The sequence below is a fragment of the Nylanderia fulva genome, unplaced genomic scaffold (genome assembly GCF_048542155.1).
Source record: "Nylanderia fulva isolate GAGA-0341 unplaced genomic scaffold, ASM4854215v1 Scaffold1, whole genome shotgun sequence".
Lineage (NCBI taxonomy): Eukaryota > Metazoa > Arthropoda > Insecta > Hymenoptera > Formicidae > Nylanderia > Nylanderia fulva.
Window position 1 is genome coordinate 8,880,592 of NW_028189192.1, and position 12,789 is coordinate 8,893,380.

At 36.4% G+C, this 12,789-nt stretch overlaps 1 protein-coding gene across 1 annotated transcript in view; it reads right to left on the bottom strand.

The window, feature by feature from the left end:
* Positions 1–307: 307 nt before the first annotated feature.
* The window catches only part of LOC114939947 (cell adhesion molecule 1-like), a 53,855-nt gene continuing 41,373 nt past the window's right edge, over positions 308–12,789 (bottom strand). The window contains exons 6-8 of the mRNA XM_085483420.1: positions 12,319–12,431; positions 12,009–12,082; positions 308–6,054 (exon numbers count right to left, since the gene is read on the bottom strand). Coding sequence (XP_085339546.1) covers positions 5,972–6,054; positions 12,009–12,082; positions 12,319–12,431 — 270 coding nt within the window. The 3' untranslated portion in view covers positions 308–5,971. The remainder of the gene's footprint in view (positions 6,055–12,008; positions 12,083–12,318; positions 12,432–12,789) is intronic.

The window sequence follows — 12,789 nt, forward strand, 5'->3', positions numbered from 1 at the left end:
TAATTATCGACTTTAATATTAATTTGCGGTAAAAAATAGCCTCGGCCAGTGCCATAATTAGCAATTTTTTTTTGCCTTTTCATCGAAAAACCGATATTATAATATTAACTTCTTCTATCTTTTTTTTCCAGACAAAACATATAAAAAGTACGTATATCAAGTCAGAATACAATAACAGTATATCAATCAGAATATATATAAAAAGTATATATCAAAGCGCTTTAGCAATAATCAATAGAGGTTTTTTAATTAAATATTTATACAATTTGTGGGGAATTATTCTCAGGGAAAATAAGAATCGTAGAAATATAATGAAATATGATTTATTACTAAATTCGCGAGATATATACATTAGGCCATACACATAAGAACGTAATCTTTTTCTCGTAAATTTATCGATATATCTCTCGACAGAGCGGAACACGCGATTACCGTTTTAAAAACAGGCATAAAGGTACATATATTTGTTTCCGCATTTTCATTTTTTTTACCGTGTGTGTATCTGTGTGTGTCCACAAGCTCGTTACAACTGAAAGCTAACACCGAGTATATCGTCGTTTTTTTTTCCTTTAATAACTACATCTCGCGCGCCTCGCAAGAATGAAGATACGGGCGCGCTTTTGCGTCAATGTATTTATTATTTCTTATTTACCTGTATTGGCGATGTCCCTGATATTTTTTTTATCTCGAGACGCGCCGTTTGAACACTTCCACACAATATATGGCTAAATACTTCCGCTATCTTTTTCATCGGATGCGAAATTGACAACTCGCGTCCGTTTAATCACGCACGAGACTTCCGGGGTACGAAGTCCTTTGTCCCCTCGAGCAATTTATTATTATACATTACAACGCAGGTATATACAGGGTATATGTACAATTCTCGCTCGGCCAACACCGCCGTAAATATCGGAGATATGTCCTCGATAAGTCGCAAAACATACTGCCGCCCAACGACACTTGAAAGCAAATGAAAAGCTAAGCCTGCTTCGCCGTAATATGTAAATGTAAAGTGCCTCTCACGTTCTGTCGCAATCGCAAAAGACGTATCAGCTATATACAATTTTTGTCAAATATGGTTAATCATGCGGCAAAACTCATTAATTATATAGCAAAGCGTGATAATTGGAGCTCGAAAATTATGACAATGGAAATAATATAGATTTTATGCTTCGTTATTTGTCTTGGGATTTATCGTATCAATGAAGATTTCAATTACTATATTAAAAACGTCCGATCGATCGCGTTAAAAAAATTGTTGTTTGCTAAAACTAAATGGGAATAATTATATGTGTAATAATATTATATGTAAAACTTGATTTGTACGAGTTAATGAACTAGCACGATCAAAATGATTGTTTTGTTTACTCTTATTACTTTTTAATCATCCTTCATAATGACCCGTACTTGTGTTTGCAGTTTTTAATTAATATTAATGAAGTGTGTATGCGCGTATTTGAGAAAAGAGTCTGTATTCTTTATTATTTGAATAACGATGGTTTTATGTGTATAAAATTATTCTCTCAAATATATAGCCACCTGCTTGCTCTCGATTCTTAATAAGGTATCGCAAAAGGAAAAAATTCAAGTAAATGAATATTCGGAGTGATGTACTATTATACGTAATTAAATACGATATATATATATATATATATATATATATATATATATGTATATATATATTCTTTCGTACTGTCGCGATGACGTGTCATCTTTTTAAGCCATGATGTAGCACGTTGCGGAGAATTAATGATAAACTCGCGCTCGAAACTTTACCTCCCGCTTGCGAAAGTTCCGACAGGTCTTTTGCATGTCAAAGAGACACCACGATCGCGCGAACTTTCCACACGCGCGCCGTAATAATTCGTAATAAAAAAGAAAAATCATATATATATATATATATATATATATTCGTTCTTTTTTCTCACAAATTTTATCTCCGCCGAAAACGCGTTTCGCTCGGCACTCGAGATTCAACATTCACCGATAAACCGCGCAACAGCATTCCGGCGCGATTTACGGCGGTCTGAAATTGCTATAAACGAACGGCTGCGCACTCGCATTCCTTTTTACAGGTTCTCGCGACTCCTCGTACAAACGCGGCGTATACTGCGAACAATCCTATGATCGCGGGACCTTGTTGCCGTTATGTAGGGAAGCTATCGATTCTGAGAAGAGAAGCGTGAAACTGGAAGAGCTTAACGGTCGTATTTGTTGCGCATTGTTGTCGATAAAAATGCATGGCGAAGGAAACCGAAACAAAGTGAATAACGTAACGTCGTTTCTGCGAATATGTGTCTATAATATATTATAATATATAATACTTTTATGTTCACACTTTATCGCCAATCGTTGTGATTCTCTTCCAAAATATTTAATACCGCGAAGAATTTTAGAATTGGTTTTCGGATTTAAATCGCATAAATTTTTCGTTTCATTCCAATGTTTCGTAAATATTTCAGCTTACTTTAAGGAGGAACAGCTTAATACTGTATGATAACTTATCATTCTTGTAAACGATCAAGATGGCATTTAAAGAACTAAGACAACACACTCGAACAAAATGATTTACACGATAACACAAATAAACAAAATAATTTAAAAAAATATCAAATTAAAAAAGCCCTCAATACACAGACCAAACAAATCGAAAGAGCGAACAAAAGATGGAAAAATACCCATCATTCTTCTTCCAAACATCAAAACTGTATGAACCACCAACAAAAATAGCACAATATCTAAAAGACAAAAGATGCCTCCAGGATAATCCGGTATACAAAGTTTCTTTATTGTGGAAAAGTCTAAATAGAAGAAACTGACAGGATGGCTAACGAAAATGCCTAAAAATTATTAAATTGAAAATATGATTTCTACATCAATCATAGCCATATGAAAAGTTAAGAAGAGTATCTATTTACCTTACTGTTTATCCTATGCGTTTGATACCAGCCAGATCGTACGGGCAGAAAATGCGAAACGAACACGAGAGTTGTAACGAGAGCTGCGTGAAGTGTTTATTTTTTTTTATTATGTAAACACATACATAAACATATACACACGAAACGGTAGCGGCCGCCATCAACGATCGCGAACGATCGGAAAATATGATTCATGCGCGTAAGCCGATTAATTTGCAAAGTTCAACGTACACACAGCTGACGTAGATATTTATACAGGACTCTCCATGGAAATGCGTTATTTTTTCACCCGAGATTAATAGTTGTTACATTGCCGCATTCCGAGTGTGCGCGCCGCGATATGTTTTTGCGTGTCTCGCATACCTATATATGTACAGTCGTGTGTCGCCACGATCGACGAATCGACATCGCGTGTATCGCATAATAAATATAACAGTATATCACACATCGGGTTTTCCCGTAAGGAACGCGAGCATCAACGAGAAATCCTCTTTATTCGACATCGATGTCTCAGCGAAGCGGATCTAGCGGTTGGACGTTAAGTCTCATACATTCAGGTGAGAGGATATTCATATACAAGAGATTATGCGATTAAGAAACCGCTCATTAAAGTTTAGCGAGAAGCGCTTCTGAGACCGATTCGATCAAATATTCAAACACCTCCGGAGATTTGCGCGAACGATGTCGACTTCTGCTGTACACTTAATCGTATATACATAATTTTTTATAATGCACAGAATCCATTTATAATAGCATGCAAAATTACTGTTTTTAATACAACAGTAATAATGGAGAAAAAATACTATGAGAAAATGTAGCAAGTCTTTAGAGACGATTTATCAAAAAGTAAGGAAAGACCCTATTTCATCTTTAAAAATCTAAATAACAAATCTTTTACAAAGAACATTATTAGACAAAAAACTATACCTTAATCTCAAAAAATCTGATGACTTCCAGACTATATTTCTGCCTTCTCAAAATTCATAAAACCAACACGCCGAGAACCCCTCACCGACACTACTTACACAATTAAAAACTTTTCAGACTTCATATAAAGAATATAAGAAATCCGACTCCATCACCATATAAAAGGAAATCTGACAAAGAAGAGTTCAGTATCAGGCTGTTCCTTCCTTATGAAGTGAGCTAAAATGTTCATGAAACGTTGGACTAAAAAATAAAAAAAAATCTACGCGGTTCAACAATTAGAAATTCTTTTAACATTCGCATATTTTAAGAACTTTAATAACTCTTGAATAATTTTTAAATAAGTTAGAAAAATAGATGCAAAATGAGAAAGATAGAAAAATTTAAGTATGCATTTTGATAATAATAAATCAATATTTTTTCAAGACCTATCATATTTTTTTCCGTATCATATAAATACGATTCTGTTCAGCATTTTGTTTATCCTAGTAGGCAAAATATTTTTTGTCGTGCTTATTTATTCAAGCGGGTTGGGCGTAATATTGTATTGTATCGTACGCAATAAAAGAAGAGAAGGAGTTTCTATGCAATTGGATATCCGAGTTTCTTCTTGACTTCTTACATTAATTTTACACGTACCAATTAAAAGTTATAATTATAATGAAGGAAGCTTACAACGAGGTTCGATGAAAACGTGTCTATCTAGGGAATGTATATATTTACACTCGGTCGCTGCATGATACAATCAATAATGATTGCATCCCGACGACAATTGCTGCGCCCGTTATCACTGACAACGATATCACGTCGAGAGGATTCTCGAATCTTACGGTGCAACATCCTTGACGGTTTTTTTTCGCAACAAATATTTTCACAATTTTATGAATTTAAAGAAAAATATCAATTTATAACAAAAATTTGCATGATAAAAGTTATATGATCTATTGCAAAAGATAATATTCTATTTTTAAAGCTATTTCCCCGAGATATTTTGTTCGTATACATTGTTATTTCCGTTTTCAGATTTTCATTTAGATGATTCTTTCGAGTACAATTTCTGACAAATATAAACGAGAAATAAATTGTACAAAAATACGAAACATAAAATTTACATATTTAATATTTCGTTTAAAAAATACTGCAAATGTCAAAGGTGTTGCACCGTAATGAAAATTGCACATGGGAATTAATATACGCCATTATCTAAAGTGTCGAATGCATTTCTAGCTCGTTATATTCTCAACCTTTTAATTTCACGATCATTCGCTAATGTTATTTCTGGCAGTAAAATGCTTCTTCTTACCTTGTTTTCGACGAAAAATCTTGTTTCTCGTTCATATAACTCCAATTGATCTCTTCTTTCTTTGGATTATTAGAAAAATTATACGTGGAAGATAAAAATTTCTGGGGATCAAACTCACAAATAAAAAAAAAATTTCTAGTTTCGTTGGTCACGTTACATTTTTAATGCATTTCTATTGAATATATTTTATAATTGAATGTATTTGTCAAATTTAATTTAAAATTTATTTTAGGAATGTAAAAGAAAAAAGTTTATTCTTCAAGAATATCACTGAGAGATGAAAAGTTAGAAAAGTTTTCTCACATTATTGAGAGTTTGAATCCCCGAATGCGGCCGATTCGAATCTATTTCACGAGTCATGACGCAGATATCGACTCCAACGGAATCGATGCTCGCCGAGGAGTTCTTCGTACGTGCGAGAACTTGGTGGATGTGTCCACTTGATTATATATCGCGTACTTTCTTCCGCGATTAATTAAACTATCTAAGATTATGTGTGTCGGGGAGATGGGCAAGAGATATTATCTTTCGAGAACAAAGACGAGCAAATCGACGATACTCGCCCAGCTCGATTCTTCGGTTTAACGAGAAGGCGCCGCGACGTAAAAATCACGAGGATCATTCACTGTTACACAATAACGATTCATAAATCTAACTAATTATATCCTCCGATTTTTCTCGTCGCAGTTCGCTTCGTATTAAGATATGATTGTCTTTCACCACGAAACTTTTGTTGCCTCTCGCCTTTCTTTTCTCCCGTTAACAGCTTTCTCCCTGTTTTCTCTCTGCTATTAGAATCGTTCCGATCCCCTCATCAAAGGATCTACACGGGCAACAAAAATCGTTGCAGGACCGCTGCCGCCAGCAGACATAGCGAAGGTGTCGTCAGGGTGGCGAGACCTCGAACTGAAACACGACGGAATGAAAAGCTTAGAAATTGTGCAAGTATTTTTCTTCCATTTGTCTTTGACAGATTGTAAGTGACAGTTTATTTCATAATTGAAATGGAAAAACTTGCAAGTTATTCAGCGTTTAATTTGTTAGAAACTTGTAGTAATATGTCCTTATCATTTACAAATTATTTATTATACAAGTTGTCTTATTATAAAGTTATTATTGCTCTTATAAAGTTTTTTAAAAATTTTTTTTCTCATGTTCGTTTTAGTAACCAATCCATTTAGTGAAAAAAAGATTCTAATTTCAACTTGAATGACAATGTAATATCAATCGCGTGACATTCAATTATTCCAATCTCAGACAAATGGAGAAAAAGATGAAGATTACGTTATAATATAGAATAGAAAAATATCACCGCAAATTCCTCGTTTCACATCGATAAATCATATGAATAAAGCAGGGTCATATAATGTAACTCTAGAAATTATATATATATATATTTCGTATGTGTACGTGGTTTGTAAAAATAAATTCGTCCATCAGCCAATTCAGATAATTTAATATCCTTTAATAAGAATAAAAAAAATAATAATTGAATAAATATAGAACTAGCTAATATAAACTGTCTAAAAATGCAAATATAATTTGAATTGAATTAGCTGAAACGTGTAACTGTCGAACACATCGTAAACAAGATGAACGACTTTATCTATAATTAAATGTCATCTTCATTTTTGTATTACACATTCTTTGTTATACATTCTATATAAATACGAATTACTTTTATCTTTATTCTAGACTGTACTAAAATACGTGTATAATTACGTCAAAATATAACGAAAAAAATGTAGTCACTGAATAAAAAATCAATATGCTGCATTTGTATGTATGATGAGTTACAATGAATGTCATAAAAAATGCATTAAGCAAAAAATATTTTTACCGCAGAAATATCTCCTATTCACACGAATGAGTACGTATAGAATATTTATATATATTAATTGTAAATATTATAATATTTATATATATTAATTGATTGAGGGAAAATTATAATAAGCCGCAGAACAGTTTTTATTTCAATCACATTAATATTATGATAAAAATGTTTATGAAAGAATCCGATAGTTTTTCTTTCGCGTTGACGAGAAATTATTGAATCGCAATAAAGCCGAACGAGAACTCGCTACGTTTCTGTTACGTCAGAAAATAGGAAAATCACGGACGTGTGACAACTTGACCGTCATACATCGCATGAAAAAGTGAAACAATGTAACCGCTATTCAGGTAACGTAAACAGGCAGACAATACCAGTCATCCATATGACATAACTCGAGGATCCTATTGAGCTACTGAAAATCATCTAACTACTCGGTACGGTTTTTCAGAGTTATTTCATATTCTCTCTCTCTTTTTTTTCGGGAACGAACCAACGAATATGTGCGGTATTTTTATCCACGCTTCGAAGGGAACGGCATTCAGCTCATTCCGGAAATATAAAGAGAAATACAATATCGTCGATATGACATAACTCAGCCGAAGCTATTGTCAGTTCACTATACATTTCGATATTATTTGTGAAAAGAATAAAGTTACGCGTGTAGTCTTTCCGCTCTCATACAAAAGTTACGCATTGAAGTATATATGGTCGAGGGTCACACTACCACCTGTCTCAAACGTGTCATCTGCTCTACTATTATTTTTTTCCTGTGATTTTTGCGAAAAAAGTACGCGTTGAAATTTGGATGTATTCATATCCTAGCGCTAACATTTTACCTCATTTTGAATTTTTTTTCCTCCTATATCGTTGGTTCCTTACATTTCGCTTTACATTCTTCGTTTTTTAAATGTAGAATTTTGCAAACAGAAGAATGACATTCAGTAATTACGTTAATTGTCGGTTTTATATTTTATTTCACAATGGTAGCTTAAAACCGTATGTCACATTTTTTTTTGAAATATCTGACCTAATTCGTTATTTTCATTATTAAATTACTGAATTAGTTAATTAATAACGCAACAGATATATTTGTGTCACGTATAATAAATATATGTATAACACGATATAATATTCTACTATAGTACAAACATAATTACGTAATTAACAAAATACATACATACATATATATATAAAGAAGTAAAACATTGTAAAAACATTTTAAAGCGACGAGAGTTAACTCGTTTTGTTCAGTTTAAAATGAATTAAAGCAGGCCGAGTCGGGCGTCTTGGCAAGATTGAAGACGTCGTGACCGAGTTAAATAGCGACTAGGTTAAAGAAGGAACAAGGAGAGAAAAAAGGGAGAAAAGGAGGTGATAATTTGAAAAGTCGCAAAAAGGGGGAACCCAGAACGGGAGAAAGAGAGACAGCGAGAGAAGCGACACAGGGAGACGATAGGGGTGGCCGTTGATAGAAAGAAAACTGATAGTTGGCGGAGCTATAAGGTATGTAGCTACTACCTCGGCGATAAATGCAAGAGGCGTAGCAGGCCGTCGCATAGAGCGCTTCCAGGAACGATTCCGCCTAACGAGAAAATCGAAGATCGTTAAGAGCAATTTCTTCGAGTCGTTCGACGTCTTTTCCGGTTTGCCTTACCTCTTCTTACCTGTCCTCTCCTTCCTGCCAACCCGTTCGACCTGACTTCACCGATCGACGCGTTATCTCCTTCCCTCTACTCTTTTTTCTCCCTTTCTCGCGTGAGAGGGAGGTTCTCCACCGCGTGTCCGTTACCTCTTCGCGTTTATTTCTTTTGCCCTTTCACCCCGAGGCCTCGTCCAACGGTCGATATTCGGAGAGGCCCACTTATGGCAATTAGGCCGAGTGCCATTCGGCCTAACGACGATGAAAGCATGCGACTCTTCTTCGTGTTCGCCATTATAATAGGTATCCTCAATAATTCCTGAATGTATAAACTACGGTAAACATTGGATACCGATCGCGATAAATGTTACTACAGGGGTTGAAGAAATGATTTTATTCCCCACGAAATTATATTCGTCGTTATCACGTCATTAATCCTTCAATTTAATCTCTAAATCTCTCTTTCGCCCCAATTGAAATTTAAGAATTGGGCTTTCGAAATCGTGAAATTAAAATTTCTCACCAAAGAAGCCAGCCACGCGGTGAACTAAACAATGTACGAATTGGCCCGGCACAATTTATGAGTGGGAATATTTCTAGATGACGAAAAGCCGCGCGCGCCGTTTGCCGTACAAAACATCGCCCGATAACTCGAGCCGCGCGGCGTTTGTATGCGCCGAAATGTTTGTCGGTTTACAATGGCGTAGTTATACGCGGAGCTAGTCAAATGCCGCGTATTATATGCATTGTAATTCCCTACGCCCCGGCCGCGGGATTTGTATTGCGCGGCGTGACGCGACAGGGCCATGCGGCTAACGCGCATTTGATTATTCTCGTTGCGCATTCGTAATGCATGAATCGTTACGGCCCCGTGACGCATTCTCAAAAATCGCCCGTCGCGCTGTCGAATCGCGAAAATGTTTCGAAATGTCTTCCGATCTGGGCTGCAATTGTTATATCGTATTTTCAAAAAAAAAAAAAGCATTTCATTCCGATCAATCACCCCTGTGACGCAAAATAAATCACCTCCATCGTCATAATTTCTAATATGCTCTAATTTACTTGTCGCGTCACCTACAATCCGTTTCCGACCGATATAATTCAACGGCTATATATATATATAGAGTTGACAAAAATATAGAGCGCGACATGTAATAACACTCTCTAAATTACAAACGAGAAACGTGTCGGCCGCAGGTGTTCCACTGGTTGGCGTATTTTTCGACGTATTTTTCACCGGCGTGTACAATCGTGTATAAATGTGGTAAATCGTTGATTACCTTTGTGGCCCTAATAAAAGAGAGAGAGAGAGAGAGAGATACGCGCGTTCGAAGCGGTGTGAATCGCTGGCTGATCGGCTGTGGCGGCTCATTCCGACAAAATTGACCCGAATCGAAGCATGATGCTCCAGGCGGAGAGTGTGCACCGTATATAGGCACTGCGTCCTATCTTTCTCGCTCTCGAACGTTGTCAGTGCGATTTCAACGACCGGGTCAACTGGCGAGTGTCTGCGCGTGTCCCACGAAAAATAGTCTGCTTACATCACTATAAAATATTGCCATCGCGCCGCGTGTAAACGAGTCGCGCTCGCGAAAAGTCGATTTATGGCGCATCGAGCGACTACGAAAAATACTATTGCGGTAAAAATCTCGTGATATGTGTATATACGTATTTACGTATATATATATATATATATATATATATATATTATATATATATATATTTATATATATATACACACATACACACGCAACGTACGTGTGCGCCATGTAACGGCACACGCGTATCGTGAATTTCTTATTCTAACTCAAATTGCGTGACGCGAGGGATTAGTTGATAAATATTTAACCGCGTTGCGCGCCGGGCGTTGCCGCGAACGCGAGTACATACGAGACACACCACTGTACACGATTTGATGAATCACGTATCCTTCCACCCACCCTCGGTCCCCCCTCTTTGCTCTCCAGATTTGCTGTTCCGATTTTCTCCCTCGACGATACTACTACCTCGTGCGAGGGAAACGGAGCGTTTCCGCAATTTCGTCCTTATTGCGTGTATGTTATATGCGTATATCGATTGCCTTGTAACGCGACTCCGAAGATACCGAAGATGAGGTAGGTGTGGATCGTGAAGGAAGATAGGGGGAGAAATGCGAGCGAAAAGTGGTCGGGATTAATTTAGGTAGAAATTAAAAATGAGAACGAATGCACGCGGAATTGCGAGCGGAATCCGGAGAGAGAGAGAGAAGAGTAGCTCCAGGTGCGGATCGAGCGGACGTGTTGCGCGCGAGCAGGTGGTAACGTGGTTGTAAATTATTGTCTTAATTTCTCCGCGACCCTTGTTCACCCTTCCCCACAGGTCGGACCTCGCCGGCCCTACGTTAATTTCGCATGCCAGGAAATAATAAAGTATAAATTTCCCCCTCGAGTGGTTACTTTAAAAGAAATGAACATAATATCGATAATCGAAGCTATCGCAGACACTCGACTCGGGGAGTATGGCTAGAATTTCTTACTTTATACGATCTATAAAATTCTTAGAGATAGCATTCTTATTCATCGTTTTAAATTATAAATGCGAAACTATAAATAGGGAATAAAATCTTGTATTGGCAAATATAATTATATATATAGATGTTCGAATTAAAATTATGATAATTATAGAGATAATATCAGATATCTGTACGTACGCAAGCGCATGCGTAATTTGAATTGTATTCTCAATGACTTCTCATTTTCAGGTTTACCATCGGTTTATTATTTAGCTATATGCATTCACGTATACGATAATTTAATAAATAAATATATATATATATATATATATATATAATAATGTACAAAAATAATTTAATTCTCATATTTTCTCTTGCATGCGTATAATTTATTCTCGGGATCAGGAATCTGCTATTTCAACCTACGTATATACGTGGTTAAAGTTTTTGAATCATGGATTAAAATTATTAAATTCGTCATTTTATTACGCATATCTGGCGTACATTTTCCATTCAGTAAAATAATACATATAGACGTAGAAGCAGAAAATTTAAATACAAATAATTTTATAAATATAATCTCCTCTGATTCTGCAAGTATGCTTTTAGATTTACATGGTATATCGAATTGTCCATGGAATTCGGTCTCTAATATTATCGTGCATCATTTAAAATAGGCTTAAAAAGGATGAGAAAATGTAAAAAAATACATGAATCGAATACGCGTTTAAATCAGTTTTAAATCGATTAATTTATTCGATCGAATGTAGTCGGATTCAAGCTCCAGGCGACACGACTTTGATTATACCATAATCTTATCTACGCGAACTTGAGCTTTAGTTCCGTTCTTGTTCGCCGGTTATATATCGATTATATGTAACGTCATGTGAACTTACCGAAGACCTCGGTGTTGCGCGTGTCCACGAACGGTTCGTCGATGTCGTGACTCGACCGCACCGTCGCCTCGCACCTGCAACAAGACATTCGATCATGCTTAGGAGTCGGAGCACGACGGTGTTTCTCCGGCCGGCCGGACAAAAGGGTAAATTATCGCGCTTCTATCGCGCGAAACTCGCGTAAAACCAACTCTCGATGCTCGCGAGAGCAAGAGCGATGTATATTTATGGGGTATGTGCCGAGGTGCCATAAGCAACGGCTACGTTCGAACGACGGAAATATACTACACGTTGTAAAAACTGAAATTACCTGACGTTTATCTTGTCGCTTGCGAGATGACCCGGCTCCAGCTCGAGCAGCAAACTCGATATCGTCGAGTACAGTCCGTGTTGCTCGAACACCATTTCCGAATCGGATTTCACCTGGAAAAAAACATCGTTCATTGAGCAACGGTTTTCCCTCGCGGCGACCAAATCCAATTGCATTGAAAGTAACTTTTCGATTCCGAGCATCGGGAAAGAATGAATGCCGCGACGTTCCGTCGAATAGATTGCTATTACGAGTTTCGAGCATGAATAGATCAGTAACCGTCGAGCTATAAATACATTTTTGTCATCACTTAGAATTGCTCGCGTCTATTTAGATTACGTTCTAAATTTACGTGATTAATTAACTTGGAAAACTGTTCAATCTGAGAAGATTGATAAATAAAAAAAATGGAAACATGAAGACATAATGCAACATATACTGTTATCTACGAAAATGGAGTTAATTATATTC